Source organism: Betta splendens, chromosome 24 (assembly GCF_900634795.4).
Source record: "Betta splendens chromosome 24, fBetSpl5.4, whole genome shotgun sequence".
Classification (NCBI taxonomy): domain Eukaryota; kingdom Metazoa; phylum Chordata; class Actinopteri; order Anabantiformes; family Osphronemidae; genus Betta; species Betta splendens.
Genome location: NC_040901.2, coordinates 6,584,542 through 6,608,891, shown reverse-complemented (window position 1 = coordinate 6,608,891; position 24,350 = coordinate 6,584,542). Strand labels below are relative to the sequence as shown.

The 24,350-nt window shown below is 46.5% G+C and overlaps 1 protein-coding gene across 1 annotated transcript; it reads left to right on the top strand.

The window, feature by feature from the left end:
* Positions 1 to 155: 155 nt before the first annotated feature.
* On the top strand, positions 156 to 3,908 carry slc25a47a (solute carrier family 25 member 47a). Its single transcript, XM_029141782.3, has 6 exons — positions 156 to 314; positions 995 to 1,038; positions 1,130 to 1,201; positions 1,597 to 1,779; positions 1,884 to 2,145; positions 2,226 to 3,908. The coding sequence occupies exons 1-6, from the start codon at positions 278 to 280 to the stop codon at positions 2,537 to 2,539; spliced, it is 912 nt and encodes a 303-aa protein (XP_028997615.1). The 5' UTR covers positions 156 to 277; the 3' UTR covers positions 2,540 to 3,908.
* Positions 3,909 to 24,350: the final 20,442 nt, after the last annotated feature.

Below are 24,350 nucleotides of genomic sequence, written 5' to 3'. Positions count from 1 at the left end.
TGTCATTAAATGTATACATTTTAAGCTGTAAAGTTTAATACGACATAGGCGTAAAATACACATTTTGAACTCCATGTGCTTTTGTTGAACACGCAACAATTTTCGGCTTTTTTCGTTGTACTCGGTGACACTTCGGCACGGCGGCATTTCCCGGAAATACGTCATTCGAATGGCCACCTGACTGTAAACATTCAAGGTTATGGTTGCGCTTATGTAGTTTATGTAGTAATGGGATCATATCTAACAAGAATCCGTTGGTTAGTCGCCGTCTGACAGGATGCATATTGTTGATTTTGTGTCTGGTTCCATAGCAGGTAATTGAGAACGATGGAATAGACAATAGAAATAACATTTGTTGCGATGTTTGTTGAATAGCCAGATATTTGTGCAGTTTCTGTGTGTGCTGCGAAAGGCTAAGCAAAACCAAGATATGTGTTTCATATTTTACGTGGTGCATTTTTCCATAGTCTTCAAAAATATAATTTTTAATAATTAAAGCAGTAGAAGCAGAAAAACTAGCTGTGAAATCCAAATATTGCGCGGTGACGGACTTTTAGCTTTCGGTTTTATTTTATAAAATGTGACGCTGTAAAATGACGCCTAATAAATACGGCATGTGCCTGATGTTTACTATCACGTCCTTATCTTATCTTGGAGTACTTACATAGTTTACTGTCATTAATCTGTAATAAATGTTTGGAGACAATAGTGTAATGGACATATTGGAAGAAATCCAAATAATTCTTATGAAGGAAAAAAAAAACATTTTTTTGATTTTAAAAATGTTACCTGAAACATAATGTAAAAATCAACTATTATGTTTTTCCTAATGAAATGCAAAATAAATACTCATATTTTTGCTTTTTGTTTAAGCATTGCAGCGTAATACATTTATATAAATTAAAATATAAATTCATATAATATTTTTTACATTTAACAGTGAGTAATAATTCTGTTGAATTCTTGATGCTTTCTTTTTGGGGGACACACACAGGGGCTTGTGGAGTTGCTGTGGGTTATCCTCTGGATACTGTCAAGGTAACGCAGAGAATCAGAAAGCAGTCGAGATGGTGTTATTGAAAATTAATATTATTGTTCCAATATTATAATTTGTTACTTGTGTTATTAGGTTCGGATTCAAACCCAGAAACAGTTCACTGGGGTATGGCAGTGTACGGTGGCAACGTTTTCAAAGGAAGGGGTAAGTAGAGCCAGTGTGATACAGTACAGCTAGATAACTTGTGTTTCTGCTCAAGTTGTTAAAAATCAAAATTAACATTTTAATGTTTAACAGCCTCTCATAATAAGCTGAGGGACACAAGAGAGCCGGTGTGTAAATCATTGGGGAAGCATGAGTGTGTGATCTGCTGACATCTGGCTAGAGATACAGCAAAGCCAAATAAAGGTTCTTCTGCTTATCCTTATCTGGACATTTGAGCAGCTCCACACAGCAATGGATTCATCAAAAGTAGTTTCGTGAGATCTCACAAGTAGCCTAGAACAGGAAGTCATTCTCACAGGAGAAACTTGTTAAAGAGTGAAACTGGTGACTGAAACACATGAGACAAATATTCTTTTCCTATTTTGTGCTGTCAGGTCCAGGGATTCTTCAAAGGCATGTCCTTTCCCCTGACCACAATTGCTATGACTTCCTCTGTGATATTTGGCACATACAGAAACTGCCTGCAGTGTTTGAGCCATGTGCGAGGGGGAGTAGACTGTGGGCCAAACACCAAGCTGGAAGTCTTTCTCGCTGGTTTGGCCTCAGGGGTGACTCAGGTAATGTAGGCAGAATTGATAATGCATCGTAAAATATGTTTTCAGACTGAGTTTTATTTTAAGTGTAAGACTGATGCTGACACTTTCTTATCTGAATCCATCAGGTATCAGTGATGTCCCCAGGTGACATAGTGAAAACACGTCTTCAGTGTCAGACACATTCCAAGCGAGGGGAAACCATATCCAAGGCCAAGTACCACGGTCCAGTTCACTGCCTGATGAGCATTATCAAGCTGGAGGGCTTCATGGGGCTCTACAGAGGAGCTCTCCCGCTCATGCTGAGAGACGGGCCATCGTACGCCATGTACTTTTTGGTGTATACCACTATCTGTGAATGGCTGACAGACAAAAGCAAAAAACAACCAGGTGGGAGAAGCCTGGGTCAAAAAATACGACATCAGTTTAAAGTAGTGTATGACTTGGACTCACTGTCTTTTCCGTTTCAGATTGGGGCGTTGTGATGCTGGCTGGAGGGGTAGCGGGGATGGCAGGCTGGACTGTGGGAACCCCAATGGATGTGATTAAAGCCCGTCTGCAGATGGATGGAGCCCGAGAGGCCAAGCGCTACAAAGGTTTCTTCCACTGCGTCACCGAGACGGCTCGTGCCGAAGGAGCCGGGGTTTTCTTCAGGAGCCTAGGCATTAACTGTGTGCGAGCCTTCCCCGTCAACATGGTCGTGTTTGTTACATACGAGGTGCTCAACAGTTTCCTCCGCGGAGGACCGCGCCGCACTGACCCACCTCTGTTACGTCTTGAATAATAGAAATCTAATTAATCCTAATTTTAATACTAAAGGTGTTCAGATGAGAAGGTTTTGAGTTAGTGATAACATTGGAGTTGTCTGTTACACACGTAAAATCAGCCAGACTGGGAAAAAAAATGCTAATAAGCTCAGGTGTCATTTTATCATAATAGGAACTGCTGGTAGAAGAGACGGGATGTGCCTCTTTGAGGCCACTAGATGGCATTACTGGCTAACATATAACCCTTTTATCTATTTTACAATGACGAGACTTCTGAGACCATCAGGACCAGGACTGGTCAGTACCAATAAATGCCTTAAATGCAGAATTGATGGATGAGCTGTATTACGCACAATAGCGATTGGCGACATTAAGGTCATGCATTTAATTAATGTCCACTGTAAAATGGCACAGCTGGCCATAATATATCAAACATTATTATTATTATTATTATTATTATTATTATTATTTTTTTTTTTTTAATTATTTTTTTTTCATTATTATCCTGTATCAGGATAAGAATGTTCTGCATATCTCTGCAAACATACCGTATCTGCTGTTTGCCCAACAATGAAATGATCAAACAAAGTCCACATTAGTGCAGCTAAGACATTTGTATCCTGCCGTCTTGTAATAGGTAACAATCGTAGGTTCACTACTTCTACTGATGTGCAATGTGAGCGTGTAAGATACAAATCATGTTTGCTGTAATTTGTTTATGTAATATTGGGGAAATTAATCCTTCCATACATAAGGGTAGTAAGAGCTGTGCTAAGTTTTGCTGCATGAATATAATATATAATATTTAATTCTAACTCGTCACTGCTCCACTTTACTTTAAGCTTGTTTTCTTTAAGTTATGCAGAATGGTGTATTTGCAGCTCTAATGATGACCTAATCCTGGTTACTATTACTATTAACTATTCCTTCCCTGCTCTGTATTAGAGTATGAAGTACTATGATAATTAATGCACATTGTCATCTGTGAATGTAAAAGGGTGCATGGCCATGGCTACAGTGGGATGACTTGTACTGTACATTAATTTGATGCTATGATCAGCTGTGGGGGCATTAGACACATCATCACGTCTGAACATGCCAATAATAACCTGTTGACGTGAGTCGAGATGATTCGTGTGCGACTTTGTCTTCTCTGTGAATCTGTGCTGCCATCTAGTGGTTGGGGACGAGATCACAACCAAAGTCATCACAACCTGTGTTGACGTGTGACTGTTACGTACATACTGTTCATTTATAAGACTGCAGCATGCTGTAATTAGCTTGAAAATATAAATACACATGTTGTCACCTGAGTCTGGAGTATCGATAAAGTGATTATGAAATGTACATCATGTGCTTTTTAAAAATTAAAACATATCAGATTCACATCTCTTGATTTATTACTTGAAATAAATATTTCACTGTTTCTTATAATAGTCATGTTGCTTTATCAAATCTAGATACTATATGTCACCACTGTATTAAATAAAAGCACAACTGTAAACTAAAAGTATTCAGACTGTTTTATCTGATGGCTCTTGGCCTATTTGTGGCCTTCGTGTTTTTTCCTCTGAAGCCTCAAACTTTCAAAATGTGATTTCTAATTATTTCTACTACTGATGAAGCTTTGATCAATGTAATCGATTATATGCTGTGATGTGGATGAAAGATTGGTGCAATAACTGCCCAGCCGATGCAGGGAGACATAAATGAGAGGCACCATCTGTCTGAAATTCCAAAATATATCCCATCCAGCTTTGTGGAACATGGCAGCCACCAGTTGAATTCCCTTCCAAAGTGAGTTAGAGGCAAAACAGGCCTGTTGTTTAATGAAATAATTAAGTGCATCAGATGAACCCGCAAGTAATCTCAAGTGGAATCCAGAAAACATTTTAAAAGCTGACTGGGTGAGACGTCACGGATCCAACTGGCCCACAGACAAATATCACCACAACTACACAACCTCTCTGTCTGTCTTGGGCTTGTGTTGTGATCATAAACTCCGCATGAGATACTGCATGTGTTAAATTAATACTTTCATCTGTCTTACATGTGTAACTGTGCAGTGATTGCTCGTCTCGCCATGGGGGCAATAAAGATACGTCATAAAGTATTCAACTGTAATGATTTAATTGTGTTATGTGTGGATTTAATGGGTGGATGACGCGAGGTCGTCCTGGGTGAGAGACCCTGTGGATCTGCCTTCTGTCACCAGTGACAGGATGCTGAATTGTCTGAACAAACTAAACACAAACATTGTCTTTCAGAATATTTACAGCATGACATTCTCAAATGCCACCCCATAAATAACAATGACCTATGGGGGGGTTAATTAGTTAAGGGTGACCCACACGTTTGAACGGGTTCCAATCCACCGCTGAGCTTCCTGAACCGGGCTTTTCCACAATGGGATGCTTTGCAGAAGTTCTAGGAATCGCAGTCTCTACTGTGAAACCAGGAGACTGAATGTTGCCTTTCTTATCTGCTTTTAATTAAGCCCTCAATGTCTCCCCCTTATGCAACAACAGCCCACAATTATGCGAGCATCTAAAGATCTCATTAAATAGCATTACGGGCTGTTTGGTGGTGAAACGATTCTAATAACTCGGAGCGATACCTTTTCACAGCTCTTTTTTTAAAATCCTCTTCCCGACGTGACGGCGGCGCCTCGGCATTGTTCGTCCTTCAGGAAACGAGCAGCCGCGGCTCCTGGCGCACATGATCTACAGCGACACAGAACAGATCGCGCAACAGATTGTTGTGAATGTTGTGTAAGGGGAAACTTTAATCAGCAAATAGGTCGGACGAGTTGCAGCACATGATTCACATCAGTGGAGTCTTGCCCATCTTTGAACTGGGTGCTATGTACAGAAGGTGGTTGTGTGTTGACGGGTGAGGGGCCGAGATCGCCCTCGTTAAAAGTACTTAATTATTAAATAGCACGTGTTGCGGGATAAAACGGCTGTGCAGCATAAGTTAAGCAGCAGGACGCGCGTGGGCGAGTCGGTAGATGATGGGCGCCCGCACATTTTGTCTGGAAAGCTTCTTTTTGTTGTCAGAATCGGTTCTCAGCAACCACCACTTGGGCCCCCGTTCTCCAATTGCTGTTTGGGCTATTTTGGGAGCGCCGCTCTCCCCTGTTAGTGACGTGTGCTGCTGGGTAAATTTTGCAGCTCCGACGGCCTGGGCCTGCAACCTCAGATGGCATCAATTGGGAGGAAAATGGAGGGGTGGGAGGGAGGATGGAGGACGGGGAAGCGCGAGGATGCTGGAAGGAGAGGAGCAGAGGACAGGGGAGGAAATGGACGGAGATTTTGCAGGATCACACAGAAATTCTACTGTTTACTTGCACAGATAGCTTTAAAAAAACACACCAGAGTGCTGCCATAGAAACTGTGTCACAAGTGCTGTGGTCTGAATTGGATGGGGAAGAATCTGGGAGGATGTAATCATGGTTGAAAATGAACTCTTGATGATGATTAACAAGTGCAGACAGGAGGAAGAGGTGGTGATGGAGGTGGTGGGGTGGGGGCGCTGTTGGACTTCTTTCTCACTGGAACGAACAAGGAAAGAATAAAGGAGAGGCTGATGACATGTTTTGGATGTTCGGTTCCTCGCCTCGAGTGCACTTGGTAATGTGTTTGCGTTACATGGGTTTTGTGTGTTGCACGGAAAAGCGTCTAACGACAGGAACAAGCGATTGTAAGTGGAAATGTTTCCAGGGTGCAGCTGAAAGAAGGATCACAAACATCGTTTGGAGGAAGTTGTTCCCCATCTTTTATACTTTCACAGCTTTATTTGTGTGACACCTGATTTAGTTTGTGATTAACAGTAACAAATTAGCAAAGCTTCCCTCTGGGGAGCTTTAGGATCACTGGAATTTCGTTCAGTCAAACTGAAGTATTCCACTTCAAATCCTTCCCTCAAGTTGAGGCGCTGCTCTCATGTTTGGAAACGCTCTTAGTACAAACACATGTGCTCTGCTAAGAAAATAGCCACATTTCAGCCACTACTGAGCTGGATGCTCTTAATAACGTCAGACATCTGCCTCATAAATAAATGGGCTGCAGAGATCCAAAATGTTCCAGCATTGTTAGATGTGATTGTACAAATTAACAAAGAGAACGACTTCAGAAACTTGGTCGCGGCATAAAAAAAAAAATCATCCAACATTAATTAGATTTGATCTGTTCTGTTAGTAGCAATATGTTTGGAGCCACACAGTGAGACTAAACTTTTAATAAATGTGACATTCACACAAATTTTACAATTCTGAAAAAGAAAATAGACACAGATTTATAAAACAACACACACACACACACACACACACACACACAAAGTCAGCTGCTGAGGCCAAACAAATCCCTAACAGGGAAATATTAAAAGCACTAATTTAAGGCCTTGTCCCTGTTTAACACAGGGACAAGGCAGAGGCCAGACCCACAGACAGAGGGAGTGAGAACCCACTTAAAATGCCCATTAATAATTCAATTTAATAAAAACGTAATGCAGATGAGGCAATAAACTACTAATATGGTTTACAACCAAAAATCACTGCATAGCAGGATGGTAAATTAAACAAAAAAGGCTAAATGCACATTACACAAACTGAAGTAACAAGAACTTTAAAATCACTGCAAGAGGCAGGAAACTAGGGAGATGACCAGGTAGCAATGAGCCAACATGATTAAATTACCAGAGGCTTTAGTCAGACACAGATCGAGCACAGGCAGGAAGAGACGAGACCAACGAAGAAGACAGGAGCGAACACAGACCGAAAGGCCGGAGGACTGAACTGTGGAAAAATAGCTTTTATTCTACAGGGAATAAGCTGAGGCTGCAGTACCTAAAAAGGTATCCGTTCCCCTCGGAGGGGGTTCAGACACTGAACTGTTGCTGATAAAACTGGCTTTTTGGACACGAAATATGAGTCGCTGTTGAGGGCGGATTCATCCACGTGTAGCAGTCCGACCATTTTGTTCTGAAGAGATCCGATAGTACTTTTAGTACTTCCTTAAAATACTCCGTAGGCCCCGTACACAGAAATGTTGCTGTGTGTGATGTGCTGCAATGTGACCAAGTGTAAACCTGGTATTGTGCAACCCGGGCACCTGATTAACCCTCATTCCAGAAATAACAGCACTCTAAACATTGATTCTAGGATTTCAGGCATGGCCTAGAAACACCTCTGTGCTGTGGTTCCTGGTACCTGCTTACGTCCTCATGTGGCAGGTGTGAATGTGTGCATGAGTACAAGTGATGGTACATAAGATGGCGTAAGATAGAAAGATCCATTTGGTAAGATGTGTTTGTTTGCTGGGTTTGATTCGATCATTGGAGCCAGATTTACTTCAATTACTATCAGTCCAGCTGGGGTGAAGGTCAGAGGATGCATAGTTTGGCCAGAGTTCACTAATTGCAGTGTTCAGGCAGTAAAGCGTCATAACCAAAGGTCCTCAGGGTCGAGAAGTGACGCAGGGAACACAGGGACCAAATCAGTGCCACCATCTAAACACAATAACAATCATGTGATCACAATCATCTGGCTCCGCACCGCTAATGACGTCTGCTTTAGCTTTACTCAATATCACATGCAGGAATTTCATTCTTGGAAGGACGCTTGTGGAGTTTAGGTGGAGCCCATGATATAAGAGTTCTCTTTTAGTCGAGTAAAAGAAACATAATATCGACGCTAGCGATGGAAAGTTCTGTGACTATGAGATTCCAGCTGTGTCTGCTACAAATTATGTCTCCATACCAGGAACATTCAAAGTCCTTCCTGGAATCTGACCCCGGGTGAACACAACAAGAGTTTTCAGCATCGCGCTCGAAGCCAGATCCAAAGTTATTTCCACGTCCACGTCCTGCTCTCTCCCGTCGTCCCCCCTTCATCGCTGGCACGTTCTTCTTCGGGGCTTCCACTTTTACGGCGCCCTGGGACCCGCTCCGCTGGGGCGGCGTCTGGCCGGGAGGAAGTTCCCCAACAAGTGCTTCGGATGCTTTCTAGGAAAGGCGGCGCTGATTTATGGGGCTCTTCCCCATCTCTGCGACTGCCGGCCGACTGGATTACATTTAAACCTAGCAGTTAGGAACAGCTATATAACTGTTATGCTTTCATATTAGGAGATTTTCAGGAAAAACCGCAGCACAGCTGCCCATAATTTCGGAAACTGCAGGGAATTACAGTCTGTTTCCCGCAGAAGGGTTGCGGTAGGACAAATTAGTGCGCCGTACGATGCCAGAAAAGTTGCACTGGCTGCAGGAAGCTGCGTTATTTCACTATGTTAATCGGGGTTAATCGGGGCAGTGGTAGCTGTCGATCTTCCTCGTCTGGCCTGAGGCCCAACCTGCCTCCGGCCTGTCATTCACCTCAGCTCCAGACATGCACTGGCTCCCGAGCCAAAGAAAGCAGAAGAACGCAGCGAGCAAAGCCGCGCTACCCGTTAGCCACTAACACTGCAGGGAAGGGGCTGTGTTTAAAGGGGCAGCAGCTCCAGGAGGTGACCTGAGCTGAACCGCGCATGAGGCTACACGGGGCGGAAGCGCGAGAAAGAGGCGCCTGTGAGAAAAGATAATGAGCATGAAAAGAGAGGAAGAGCCGGAACGGCCGAGAGAGGGGGGGAAAGCGGCGGAAAACCTCGCAGGAGACGGAGCGGTCACACAGCGCCGGCAGCGGGGCTCACCGCAGCCTCGGCGTTGGCATCTCCAGTCGCCTACTCACTCCAACAGCCTGGCGCTGTGATGGAGGGTTCAGTCCAGGCCAGTCACCCACACACACACACACACGCACACGCACATGCACGCACACACACACACACGCACACGTACACACACACACCCACACACACACACGCACACACACACGCACACGAATACACACACACACACACACACACGCACACACACGCACACACACACGCACAAGTATACACACACACACACACACGTACACACACGCACATGCACGCACACACACACACACACACACGCACACACACACGCACACACACACACACACACGCACACGTACACACACGCACACACACACACACGCACACACGCACACACACACGCACACACACACACACACACACGCACACACACACACGCACACATACATGTACACACACGCACACACACGCACGCACACACACACGCACGCACATGCACACACACACGCACGCACACACAGAAACAGGATTCTCGCTTCTGACAACACATCAGAGGGAGAAGCCAAGGCAAAGGAATCTTAAAACATTCAAACCATGTGTTGAGCTGCATCGATTCCACAATATATGAAAAAAAGAACCAGTGACGGCACACTGATGCTTTCTATCACTATTATTTATCTGCTACTATTTTGAAGTGGTAGTGGTGCTGACCCGTACCTGGATCAGGTGCGTTCAGTCGTCAGGTCACGGTAGGTCAGACTGACTGTCATACAACATTCGTATATTTGGAAAAATTACCATGACGATGACGTCTAAATATAGTGTAACATGCTGGGATTTTGAAGAAACATGTTCGGATATTTTACTGTCATGTTGTCATGTGTAAATGTGCATTCCACCGCTAGCAGCTAATCCGATTAGGCTGCATGTATGATTCTGACCTTTAGAATGTTTGTGTCATTCAAAATCGCAATGTAATATAATCTTCATGATGAATGATAACCCATTACATGATTATAATTGATACAGCGAGGCGTAATTGCACAGACGCGCTCATAAAGGCTGCGTTGCGCCTTTTCCGGGCCGAGCCCTCGTGTCTCCGCTGGCTCCTGAACCGCAGCATCTGACTCATAAGGTGAGGCTGTACAAAGTGCACGGAAAATGCACACGACGCGTTTTAGCAGCGCGGCGACGGGGCCTCAAACCGGCGCCCCAGGCCGCGAGTACAGGTTTAAAAAGTTGATGATGAAACAGGGAGGACTCGGCGTGAACCTGCAGGTTAGACACACACAGGGTTAAAGGCTCCTTGGAAATGGGTAAATGTTCAAGCTGACATGAACATAACAAGGACTATATGATGTCAATAAGGCTCGGGTTGAGCAAACAGGCTGAGGGTTATCTTCAGCGAAGGTCCTGCGAGGACATGAACATACAGTATGGGCCGTTTACCGCGTTACACGATCAGGGCTGCAGGCGAAACCACACCCACGGCGTATACGTCCTCATGCACCAAGTTCATCCCTGCACAGCCTGTTAATGAAACGCAGTCGTTTGCAGCAATTAACAGTTGGACACTGACCAGCTGGGCTCTTTATGTCTGTGTTTGCATCAATAACTGTGATTAAATGTGACAAAGAGGAGCGTCGCCTCCTCCAGCAGCTCGGAACAACAGTCGAATCAGGCTCTTAAAGCGATGCACCTGCTCGTTTGCAAGCCGATCAGCGGGGTTTTTATCTCGGCCTGACTTGTCCCATAGTTCCACCGTGTGTCATGCACAGCGTCAACATGTTCAATCCAGATTTTCACGTCTGAGCCGCAGCCGGGTCCCAAATGTAAACGGGTCCGACTACCTGGGCAACGACTCTACTGTAAGCTCACTTCCTGCACCGCTGACAGACGACGCCAGCCATTCTCCCCGTCGCTCGTTAGCATGCGCTAAATCGCAGCCTAGCATGACGACCTTTACGACCTTTGCGACGTACCCGCACATGCCGTGGTTCAGCCGAGGTGACAGATAAAGCTGCCCTGGTAAACACAGCACCGTGCTGCGCCCGCAGGGAGAAAAATAACAAATGCCCCGGAGGCATGTGGCGATCGCGGCGGTTTGCTGTACTCACGTGAACCCCGTAGCTCCAGCACAGCCCAGGAGGACACTGGGCTTCCTGACAAAGAAGCCTTGTATCCTGGTGGAGGCCACAAGCCTTTGTTTCCCTCTGCTGTTTGAAGCAGACCTCCACTCCGCATCAAAATGTCTGGACCCAGTTAGCCACAGAACATGTCAGATCTCTACCACATGCTTCCATCGCGTTGCGATGCTCAATTATTCATTGTTAGCATTAGCGGGGCAGCTTGTGAGGTCCAGACCCTGACAATGATCGGTCGTTTTCTATCTAGACCGAGCTCCATTACATGATAATTCCTTGTTGGGTGCTTTGGGGGCCGTTTTGTTTGTGGCCACAGGATTTTAGCCGCGCAGCCCGTGAACAACAAGATGAAGGAACGTTCCACTTTCTAGCTCGACTGGACAAAGCGCTTTATTATAGAGATCACAACTTTGTTAAGTATCATTCAAGATGTCAAAGCGGGGACGAAATTAGGACTGGAGCACGACTGATCTCACCCCCAATATCCTGGAATGTTTACACTGTATATTCCATCACATATATGGTTTTATGCACATTATACAGCACATGTTGTTCTTATAGAGTTTGTCACCTCAGGCTGTAAATCTCCTGAGCCTACAGTATGTGTTTGCATAGTGGTAGATGGGCTCCTCAGTCTTCAGATTTGTTGTGGTGTTACTCGATTAGCACCATCTTAGCTCAAACGCGGAGGCTAATCATCATTAAGCGCCCGCACGGTTGCAAGCAGATGACGATATGCGCTGACTGTTATTTGATCTTCAAACAGTTCGTGTACATTTTTGCAGGAACCAGTGAAAAGGTCACGGATGCCAGCGCGGCCCTGTCTGTGGTTAACATACCAAAGGGTAAAGAGTCACACAAGCAGACATTCCACTTACACTAAGCCAGCGTCATAAACTGGCGCTCTGGATGTCAGCTAACAGGCTGTAAATGCTCCAGACTATCTCTGCTCCACTTAACACCTTCAGGTCGACTGTAAAACTAGGCCCATCTGTCGCAGTGGGAAGAATGCAGCTGTGGGTCGGCTCTTTATCGGGACATGAGAACAAACGAAGGGGTCCCACTGTGCCTAATTGTCAGCGTCATCCTCGTTCGGCGCAGGCAAACACAAACAGCAACGCTGATTGACTTTGACTATATTCATTTATTCTGGGGGTTAGCCCCGCTTGCATTAGCCTCGCTCGGTGAACCTTCGTCTCGCTGACCTCATTCAATCTGCGTTGCGTTGCTCAATTTGCCTGTTTGCCTAACTTCTGTATTTGGACATATTTTGTGTGCAGCTCTCTGCCAAAAACAGGCCTTCTGCTTTTTTTTTTTTTTTTTTTTCCATTAGGACCACCAGCCCCAGCCTCATTAGCAAAGAAACACACAAAACCCATAAATTGCAGAGAACTGGAGCTCTGATAATTTACTCCGAACACAAAACAGGATTCACAGGAGGAGTCGTGGAGGATCCTTTTCAAGTCTGAAGTCTTTTCTCTACATGGTTTGACCCCTTCCAGATCATAAAAGAATATCTGACGCCCAGGTTTAAACCAGGACAACAAGTGCAGCTTTAGAGACTAAGCGTCTCACAATTCTGAGTAAAGCGTGGAGAAGAAAGTAAAAAGAAGCTGGCGCCTTTACATCAGAGGGGGAAAAAGCAGAAGCGAAGGCTTTTGAAGTGCTGCACAAAGTCAGGACAAAAGCAGGACCTGCTGCAACGTCTGTGATGTGTCCTGAAATCTTTGTGGACAACAGGATGAAAGGGGGAAACAACAAGAGGAGAATCTGCATGCGTCTGAAAGGCTGACTTTCCCATTTCCCACAATATGTTGACAGTTTATCCAATAGAAAGATATGATTTAGGATCGGGATCATCAAGACATTTATCGCATACAGGCGTTAATTCGAATAAGTCGTGTGAACTGGTAAATCATAAAAACACATTCAGGAATGAATTAATATGTGTGACATGATCGATCACATGTCACTAATTAAATTCTGGCTCCGCGCTGGTGGTTTGTACTGACACGTAAATGCAGCTGCGATCACTTAAAATCGATGAGATCCCCCATAAGACAAAGGTAATTAGCTCTGGATGCGTTTTAAAACCTATTCCTCGCTCATTCAAATGCGTGGACTGCGAAGCACCGCAGGCTTCAAAAGCCAGACTGATCTTAAAAAGCAGCGGCAGGGACCGAGTCGGTGGGCGACGACGCGTTGTAAATAACACGCTGTTGTGTTGTGTTTTTATTTGGCCCTGGATAAATACGAAACATGTGCATAAGTGCATCAGCATGGATCTCAATTCTGTCTAAATAGCCGTAAATCTGAGAAAGAAAGAAGTGTGATAAATGATATTCAACTCAACCACTATCATGTCATGGAAAAGTATCCCAGCATTTGTTTTCCCTGTAACTGTCAGAAGCGACCGCGTTTTTCCACTTCAGTGACGAGCTGCTGTTTTCATGTGGAGAACGCATCTAATGCTCTGTCACTTTAAATTATTCTAACACTATAATCATCAGGCTGATGGAGTTCCAGTTGCTGTGACGAACAGACGCTCATGTTTCCCCGCTTTTATTGACCATCTGTGAATGTTTCGCTATTCGCTCCGTTTGACACTAAACCGACGCGGGGACGTGACACTTTATGACGCTCGTACTGTATGTGTGTGTGTGTGTGTGTGTGTGTGTGTGTGTGGGACGCGGGGTGAGGTCATGGAAGGCAGCACCAACGCTTCGGGGCTCCGCCAGCCACACAGACACCGCACATAATTAATGTGTGTCAGTGATAAATTGTAAATTGGAAACATGGACGGTGGTCTGGCTGGTTCTGTTGGATGCTTCATTCGGCGACGCCTCCCGATGCCAGAGCTGTTTTCTTGTTGTACCAGAGGCGGTGGGCTGGATGAGGCGCAGATCACGGCTGGCTTGACCCCAGGTTTCTGCGGCCCGTGCCTCCCCGTGACATGTGTTCCCCACATGCACCTTTGCTCCGCCGGCCGGAGGTCAGCGCGGACGCGGCGACTGCTCCGGGATGCGCCGACCCGGTTGTGTGCTGAATCATTAACCGTGTACATACAGTACAGCGTCAGGTGACTAATGGGGATTACTCTGGTGTTTATTCTGCTGTTTATTCCCATGTCCTTAGAATAAAACCTCATCGCTCGTCCCACTGAGGAGGCAGCGCCATAAACAAGGCTGCTCAGGTCTCTGTAGTATGCGTGTGGACATGTGGGAGCAGTTAAAGTGTCGTTCTCTCCAATCGTGCCCTTGATTACCTCCAATGAGCTCTGATCCTGTTTGTCAGCATTTGTGCCGATCAAAACGTATCCAACATTTATCAGCAGCTTTGTTCTCTAAACATTAGGCGCAGTTTTTAGCTATTTGTTCTTTACTACTGCCAAGATGACGGTGGTGTTTAATCCATAACGCCACATTTAAAAAATATATATTAAATCTAAGTCAAGCGTCCTGGAAGAGGTTCTGAAGTCTCTGGACTCTGCCGCTCATTCTACCGCTCATCTGTCGCTGAACACATTTTTTTTTTTAAATGACGTACTTCAGTGACGCCCAGAAGCACGTACGTCAGCGATCCGACTGTTTTCCCACTGCAATTATTTGTGTACTTTTCTGGTTCAGTTCAGGTGAATTGATTGCCCGCTGTGGTGGCACCGCTTGAAAGGCACATCAATAAAGGACGGCACCATCAACAAAGGAAACAACACCGGGGTCATGTCATGCTCTAGCGGGGCCAAAAAACTCGGGGCTGCGTGTGAATTTGGGGATAATGGGAAAAACCGGTGAGGAATGGAGGTCAGCAGATGATGGGACGCCGTGACAGCAGCAAACATGTTTTGAAAGCATGTCCCCATTTCATCTGCAACCCAGCCATCATATGCTTTATTGATGCAGATGCCCACATGCAATTTGTTCTGGCAGTTAGGAGAATTCTGCCAAACATATAAATAGTACATTTACTATAATGTAACAATAAAACTTTAAATGGAATCTGTTGTTTATGAGCTACGTTTTATGTGTTTTGGTATAATGGATTCCCTGTGAAGCCGAGTTAAGTGGTTAAACCATGTGTGGGTCTGAAGCCAAAAGGGAAGGAGAGTAGGTTGAGGTGAGGACAGGATGAGAGCGGAAGAAGGCTACGAGAGGACAAGACGGGAAGAGAACGTGAGAGACAATGTGACCGGACGCGAAACCAAAAGGAGGAGGAGGAGGAGGAGGAGGAGGTGAGATGAGGACAGAGGACGAGAAAGGAGGACAGGACAAGCAGAGGCACGCTCGCTCTGTAAATGATCACAGGCTCTTTGTGGATCCTCGCTTGTTGTGGCTGAGTAATTTTCCGGCGCATTTGCAGGCCACCTGGTAGGATGACCCCCCCCCCCCCTCCAAAAACCCCCAACCCACTCACCAAGGAGCATTACATAACATGGCAGAACAACACGAGCACCTGAACTGGGCCGGCGATTGTTCTGTCACAGCGGACGCGCAGGAATGGATCCAGATTCGCCCCTTTTTTACTGCCGCCCTGATAACGCGGACACCCTTTGGATCCCGCGCCGCTTGTTATCGCCCCCGGTTCGCCCGGCGCCGGCCCAGAGCGCCGAGGGGTCAGACGGGGTAACGGGAAGGAGTGGGCCGCGGTCAAGTGCCGACACTGACTAAGCACGCGTCTCACCGTCCTGAAAACCAGAACAGTCTGCTCCCATAAACATCACAGCGGAGCGGGTGGGGGGGGGGGTAACGCGCGTCTGATGCACGCGTGACTCATCCCAGCACTTACAGGAAACCTGGATCTGCAGCGGAGGAGAAGCTGGATGCTGCAGAACGCCAGCGCGGTTCAAATGGTTACTTCATCTTTTTTGTATAATTCTACCTTCGGGGAAGTGTGAGTTCCCGATGGAGCCAGTCCAAGACTGTGACAAGTTAAAACTGCACTGACAGGCCGCGGTTCTGGCGCCTGATGCCTTCATCTCCGGCAGCGAGGACACGAAATCTAGTACTTGTACAATCAGTCCTGTTCATCAACTCATCAGCGAGCCTCGAACTGTGTCATTCTCAGCCACAGTGTTCTGATCCACCTGCTCCAAAGATCACCCCGGTCCGGAACCGCCTCCGGGTGCTTCGGACGGGCCTCAAGCCCCGTGTGTGCTGTGTTTTGTGCAGGGAAGGTTTGCACAAGAAGAAGCGTGTGTAAAGATAAGAACGCCTGTCAAAGGTGACGACTTATTGGGTCCAACTTGTTGGCGTGCTGCACCCTTCGCTTTCATCTCAACTCTACGTGGACCTCCGGCTCTTTAGGCGTTCGCGTCTCTCCCTTTATGGCCGGGGCACCTGTCACGGCCATAAAGGGAGTGTGTGTGTGTGTGTGTGTGTGTGTGTGTGTGTGTGTGTGTGTGTGTGTGTGCGTGTGTGTGTGTGTGTGTCTTTGCATGTTAGGGCCGTGATCTATACGCGCCACGCGCTGATAAGATTAATTCCTGGAGACATGCGTCGATAGCAGCGGCTGACGGAGGCGGTGAGTGGAGGTGAGGACACTTCAGGTCCAGGTGATGAGCTTCCTGTCGCTCAAGAAAAAAAACGAGCATAAAAACGAGCCAAACAAACGTTCGGCAATTTTGGCAAAGGCCCAAGATGTCACATCCTGACGCGTCTTTCTGTAACTCTGCACCTAGAGTGTGACTCAAGCGGCCGTTGCGAAACCTGAGAGGAGCTTTTGCGCTTCCAGGCAACCTTTGGGACATTGATTTACGGGGAGGACACGAACGCCTCAGCTCACATGTGCCCCGGGGAGCCGGGGCGGCCGCGCTAGGCCGCTTTCAGTCGCTGGTTGACAGATGTTGCGTAACCAACACATCATGTACTCGCCGGGGCTGTTAAACCATGGGAGGGATTTTCGGAAACGCAGGAACAAACAAGCGCAACTTAAGTGGAAGCGCGGAACAATGGAGGACGCCGGGACAGCTGTTCGTCATAGTCGGACGCTTTAGAGGGGAAACCGGGTTACGGTGCCCCTCGTGCGCTGCGTATCGACTGAAATGTGGCCGTTGCACAAGGAAAAAAACGTCTGATTCAGCCTGCGCTGCTTTATAACTTTTCATTAAGTGGCGAAATCACGGGAGAACGTTAACGAGGTGACACGTGGGAGGCCGACGGCGAAAAACCGAGGGGGTGAGTCGGCAAAATCCCAGGGATCTTTACAGCCGAGGTGGATGAAGGGCCCCGTTTACACTGGACTTCAGCAGATGGCTCACACACAAGCCTCCGTTCCCACACTGGCCCTGTGTCTGGCCACCACATTGTTGCCTCCTCATAGACTGCAGCCCAGTGGAACCAATTACCCCGGGGACACGCATTCTAGTGCTGCGCATTGAAACTGCGACTCCAACGTATTCTGCATAATAACATTTAAAAAGGCCGATAAAAATAGGAATGTTGCGTTTTTCCGACAATATTCTCTGAAGCTGATTTAAAACACCCATGTGAGGCCTCCCAGACACTGTAACACACCGTAGGGAAGTGGCTCCAGGGTTGAGTCTCACTTTGTGATCAGGATCAAGCATGTTCTAATATGCTATAAACAATATAGACTAGATCATTAATCGTGTCTGGGTTTATTTGGTGGAGAGACAATCTGACGATGTGTCCCCTCAGAGGATAATGTGACTAGCTGGAAAAGCAGCTTCTTCATTCAGAGAAGTGAACTCTTTATCTGTTTCCCCCACTCGAGGTGGCCAGCTAATCCAGCATTACGTATTTATAGTAGGAGCAGGCAGGGGGGGGGGGGGGGGGGGGGGGGGGGGGGGGGATTGTCTGCTGCCTAGTTGCTGACTCGCTGGCTTTCAACCTGATGGCATGTTTACCCCGCGCGCCTTAAACCAATCCCGTCCAATTACCCGAGGGAAGATTTAACGTGATAAGAATTTATGTTGATGATCTTCAGAAGCGGCTGATTCTCAGGATGCAGCGTGACCTCTGCGCGAGCGCTGAGAGTCTTTAACCCGGACATCACACGCATCTCGAAGCAAAAGAACATCGAGTGACCCGATCACGGCCTGCACCGGATACGTGTCTTAGTTGAGGCCACCTCAACTTCTGCTCAGAGATAAGCTTCCACTACTGTTACATAATTTGATGTAATGGGCCAAAAGGAGCTTGTCTTCTGGGTAGAGTTTTACCAGTGCTCACAAATAAGCACAGATCCTCAAGCATCATTCCTGTGTGTGTGTGTGTGTGTGTGTGTGTGTGTGTGTGTGTGTGTGTGTGTGTGTGTGTGTGTGTGTGTGTGTGTGTGTGTGTGTGTGTGACTAATGCCCTCCTCTTCCCTTCCTTCCACCCACGTCCCCATCGCTTCTGTTTCCATGTCACCCATCCTCACGTGCACGTCCGGTGCCTCATGCCGTGTCCCAGGAGACCTTGGAGACGCCGTGGCCTCGCGTGACCCCGGCCCCTCTGTGCAATTTAAGCCTCCACGCTGCTCCGCCCGAGCATCAGAGCAGGAGCCTGCTGTTCGATAAAAGAGCCTCGCTCCCGGTGACTCCGTCTCTGTTTAACGCCGCTGCACAGACGGGCTTAAACCCAGAGCGAAGGTGTAAAAGAAACGGGCGCAGAATGAGGTTGAGCGAGGTGGTTGGAGCTGTGCTTGTTAGCGACGAGCTCACAAATCAGCACAGACGAGCCAGGCCTTAGCCTTTTGTAGAAAACCGCTACTGCTTCTGACCCAGTGGTTGCTCTGAAGCCTCCTGCGTCGGACAGATGTTCCCAAATCTTTGCCTTTCACGCCTCTTAAATTGTTTCCATAAATCTCCTGGTTTTACATCCTTTAAATGACAGCGACAAATACAGTGACATAATCAAAAACAGTTAAAAAGACACTTCGTGACACTGTGTTGGCACAGTACAACGCAGTACAGTACAGGTAGAGTGAGTATGAGGTTATTGGAAGGGTAATTGCACAGTAATAAATATAATTATACCTGTTTGCACAAATGTGGCACAGAAAAATTGTTGCACATTGTGTAAATATATATTAAATATATAATAATACACATAGTTTGCATAAATATAGTACAGAGGACATTAGAATAAGAATAAGAAAAAAAACGTATTACTACACTGATGCAGTGGGTGAGTGACTGTAGTGGGAGGTCGTTAGCAGTTCTGATTGTAAAGTCTTACAGGATGGATCAGTCTGTTATTGAAGCTGCTCCACAGCAGACAGTGAGTGGATGTGAGTTCAGCCAGGACCCTTCTCTCACCCACCTCCTGCACCGTGTCCAGAGTGCAGCCCAGGACAGAGCTGGACTTCTTGATGACCCTGTCCAGTCTCTTCCTGTCATCACTGTGATGCTGCTGCCCCAGCAGACCACACGTACAGCACGGCCGATGCCACCACAGAGTCATAGAAGGTCTTCAGGAGTGGCCCCTCACTCCAAAAGACTCTCCTCAGCAGGAGGAGTCTGCTCTGACCCTTCCTGTACAGTGCATCTGTGTTATGAGTAAGATGCACACCCAGGTTCCTGTGAGCACTACACAATGTAGTAAAGATAATAAAACACCTCGATGATTCAATGTGATGTTTGACGAGGAAGGATGAAAAGCGACCGATGGGAGATTTTGGTGCAGAAACTCGTACTGCAAAACAACTGCAGAGCAGAAAATATCCAAATCACATACTGTTGTTGGTTTCAGTTTGCCTCATACATGCAAATCAATAAAAACATGTGAATCTACTGAACTTGTAAACAAGTTATCAGACTCATTTAAACAACCTGGTTACAAGATCGTGATCACTTTCGTTAACAGAGTCTCCCTCTCTCCCTTTGTGTGTGCGGGGGTCCACGCTCGCAGCTCTTTCATCCTCAGAGAAGATGAATTTTAAAACTTCATTACATAACAGGCTGTGGAGAGGCCGGTTGCCGTGGTAACAGCGGGATAAACACCCTATGGCTCGGTGTTGTGGTAACCAAAAGCTGTTCGCAGCGCTCAGCCTTCCTCCTCTCGTTTTCACTTACAGGCAGCGAACATCTGAAGACGCAGCAGCTCAGAGGCCGAAGCACAGGACGACGACAGGAAGAGCAGGCGAAAGCCTTAACGGGGGAAAAACAACCCGAAATCCAACAAAGACAATGGGAGCGTTTTACGTAATTAAGCACCTAACCTTTCGATTTGGCACAGAGTGTGCCGGCGTAGGTGCACAGTGTTCCCTGACGCACACCCGATCAAACCTCAAAGTGTTTGAAGGCATTAAATATATATTTTTACGCTGCAAAAAAATCTATTTCGACTTCGTAAAGCTGAGACCACAGATGATTCAAAGACGTGCCCTTAAAAACAGAAAAACGAGAACCTGATGTGATGGAACCCAGAAGACGAACACGAGCAACAGGACGGAAAGATGACTTCAACATGCTATTAGATCAATGAGAACCCAAACACATTGTGATTAGCCACTAACCACTATCAGCATTTCGGCTTTGACGTCACTGACAACAAACCATGGCGCCATTCTATGTTTATTATATTATCAACATGTCCTGTGAAGAAGTCAGAACCTCCCCGACGTCTCGTCCCGTCTGAGACGCCCCGCACCGACCGCACTCATTCCCAGCGAAAATGTAAATTCTCAAAAACACGACCCCATGTAGAGTTCTTCTCCTAAAAGGGACTAAATCACGTTCTGAAACCACTGAGCACTGTGGTGTTTTCTCAAATCATTAAATTCCCTTTTAAAAAGCAACATAAATTCTGTTAACTGTAAAATGTCATAATCTCCTCGTAGCCAGTCTGACTTGGTGGAAACCCCCTTGTTTTGGAATCTTGGTATTTAAGAGTCTTAAACACTGTATTATTTGGGGGAAAGTCCCAAAGTCGTCTAGTCGCATTTGGCCACGAACCAAATACAGATTCTGTCAAATCTTCCTACTGTCGCCAACGAGCTTAAATGCATTTTTGAAATAACGACAGCATTAAAAAGATTTGCATGTTCGATGCAACATTTCTCTACTAAGCTTTGTAATGAAAGCTTCATGTGTGACTGAGAACAACTGTTTCTTAGAAACCTCCATTAATATTTGATGGCCGTGCCTTAAAATCCATGTTGTGTAGCTGTAGCGTCACTCCACCCTCGTTTCCTTCCTATAAAACTGTCCGCTATCACATGAAGAATCAAAAGCCCCAAGTCCTGTAATAATTAATGTTAGGCAAACAAATATAGAAAACAGACTCCGTCGCCTTTGATGCTTAGGACTTGCAAACGTTCTCAAATACTAAAGTCGAGCAGCTTAGCTGCAAATCTGCGAGGCTGTGATCCGTCAGCCGCACAAACCGGGTCGTGTGAGGTGAGACCGGCTCACGAGTGAACGGGACAGCGCTCTCTGAATTATGCAGACGTGTGTTCAGCATCTCTCCGTGAAGAGGATCAGACCAAGGTTTCCAGGAGCAAGTGGACAGATTATGGTCTGCAACGTTTTCATGACGGCACTTAAATGATCTTAACTCACAGTGTAGTATCCAAAGGTGTTTGAATAGTACAGTCGATTCATTGGGCATTAAGATCAAAGGATTAAGGTCAGGTGGAAGAATTTGAAGCTTTTATTTCCTGTTGTTTGCATCCAAACAACCTAGAACACGTTTCTCCAAATCGCCCATGCTATGGTAAAGAGGTCTTCCAATGGGTGTTGAAACCCAACCATGAGGAATAACAGACCTGTTTCAGATCCTCAGCTCTCATTAATGTGTCTTTGCGGGTTGAACAAATGCTCAGTTCTGGGAAGACTTAGCCCAATAAATCCCCGGTTATCAGCGTGTAAAGACAAGTGATCTCCCAAACACTGGGGTCTGTCTTGGGAAAAGGCTTAGAAACGAACAAAACACCAGTGAAATTCCTGTTCAAATCAAAATCACATTAGTAGCCTTACTGGAAATCTCCTTGGAGTCATAAATTCTGTGCTCTGACATTTGAGAATAGTCTTTCATTCTCACAGCGGTGTCGTATCAAACCTCAGCTGACGTGGCACAGGTTTGTTCCGGCGTTATCGCCTTAGCTTTGGTTGCGTTTGTGGCTGAAGAGGCAAAAGAGGAGCCTTGTCTGATTTCTGAGTCCACTGGCACTGCAGCATGAGAACACTATGCCAAACAGAGACAGTGAGTCCTTCTCCACATCACACGTCCACGAACCATCCTACAAAAATCTGACAATCCAAATTTAGGAACCAGGCCCCACGAACAATAAAGCCCTTGTTAGTTGAATGTAAGAGATAACGACTAAACCAGATCTGTGACTAGCAGCAGTAGGTGAATGCCTGCTGGAAGGTGATGCTCTCCTACAACCCACTAGAGAGTGGAACTGGAGCGATTGTGCTAAAATATTGGGGACAGTCATAGGTCTTGAAGCGAATGGGAACCATGAGGAGGCCTCAAGGACGCAGCAACAGCCAGATACCCCGAGAGAATGAGATGGGCTACTGACCCCTGATCCTACACCCTGCGGGCCATCGGACCAACGGGCATAATAGGACGACCACAAGACAAGGCTTCCTACAGCGCAAAAAGGGTTTCTAGGAAATGAAGGTCAGTTAGGTGTAGAGGCGTGGTTCCTTATCAGGACAATGGCCCCAGCACACCTCTAAGTTATGTAAGAGATGTGTGAGGGCTTGGTCACTACAATCAGCCAGTCCAAATCCAATTAGGATGGTTTGGGATGAGTTGGACTGGAGAAGGGAAAGCAGCCAACAAGTGCTCAACACCTCGGAGAATTCGTTTAGGATAGTCGGAAAACCATTCCAGGTGACGACCTCGTGAGGCAAAGGTGGCTATTCTATTTGTGTCAAATGAATGAGGAGAATGCCGCCACAGAGTCATAGAGGAGATCTGGAATGTGCAGGCAACACAGGCACAACTGTGGTGAAGTGGGAAAGTGGCTTCAGCCGATTCCTGGAACAACCTCCAAGATCTCAGTTCGGGAAAAAAGGGCAATTCTAGGAAGAGCTGGGATTGTGCACAGCTCCCACGCTTCCGGTCGAGGATGGAGACCACCTGCTGCTGTCCTCTGACATCAATGGCAGACACCATGTGATGATTCACATCAAACCCTTCACCGGTGGTGACGCTGCTTTTCAATCTGTGAACTCACTGGGTCAGGTTTGATTCTGAGAAAGCGCCTTTGCTGAGAATAAACTATTTGACATCAGTGTTTGATTCCAATCTGATTGTGTGTTCTATTAGAGGGAAGAGTCGAAAACATGGACCACAGTTCCTTCCGTGTGTGTGTGTGTGTGTGTGTGTGTGTGTGTGTGTGTGTGTGTGTGTGTGTGTGTGTGTGTGTGTGTGTGTGTGTGCGTGCGCCCAGTGACTCTCCAGCGTAGTGTTAATAGTGGTTTCGGTTGGATCCCAGCCACGGTTAGTGCTTTGCCTCAGGCTCAGTCCAGGCTGTTTCTTTTTTTTCTATTCTAGGATGTCCTCGTATGACCCGTGCTCCCATGCCAGGTTTCTGGCTGTGTCTGCGAGAGTTCTAGCAGTTTACTTCTGAAAAAAAAGAAGAAAAAACAGAATTAAGGTCTGGGCCGCCAGGGTTTCATTAAGCCGTGCTTGTCGAGTCGGACGGGGAGAATGTGAAAAGCAGCAGTAGCTGTGGGACTGTGGTGGCAGACGAGGAGGTTTGGACTAAAATAGGTTTTTAAAGGAACTTCAGCAAAAACATTTCTGACACTTTGCTTTTAAAAAGGATTAACTCACAATTAACAACCATCCTGAAGCTCTAATGTTCTACAAATGATGAGGTTTTTCTTCCGCTCCTCCTGTGATTTAGGTTGACTCGCTTCTGTAATTGAGCGTGTGCGTTCACAGTAACAGTTGGCACGCGTCCCCAGCAAACAGATAAAAGTGATTTAGTGACTGGCAGGAGGTTCCTCGGTGTCAGAGGTGGCCAGTGTGAGCGTTTAGGGGGAAGCACCTAAGGGTGCCAGCGTAATCTAGGAAGTGTAACTCAGCGTCCCGTTCGTCTTAGCTCGTTAG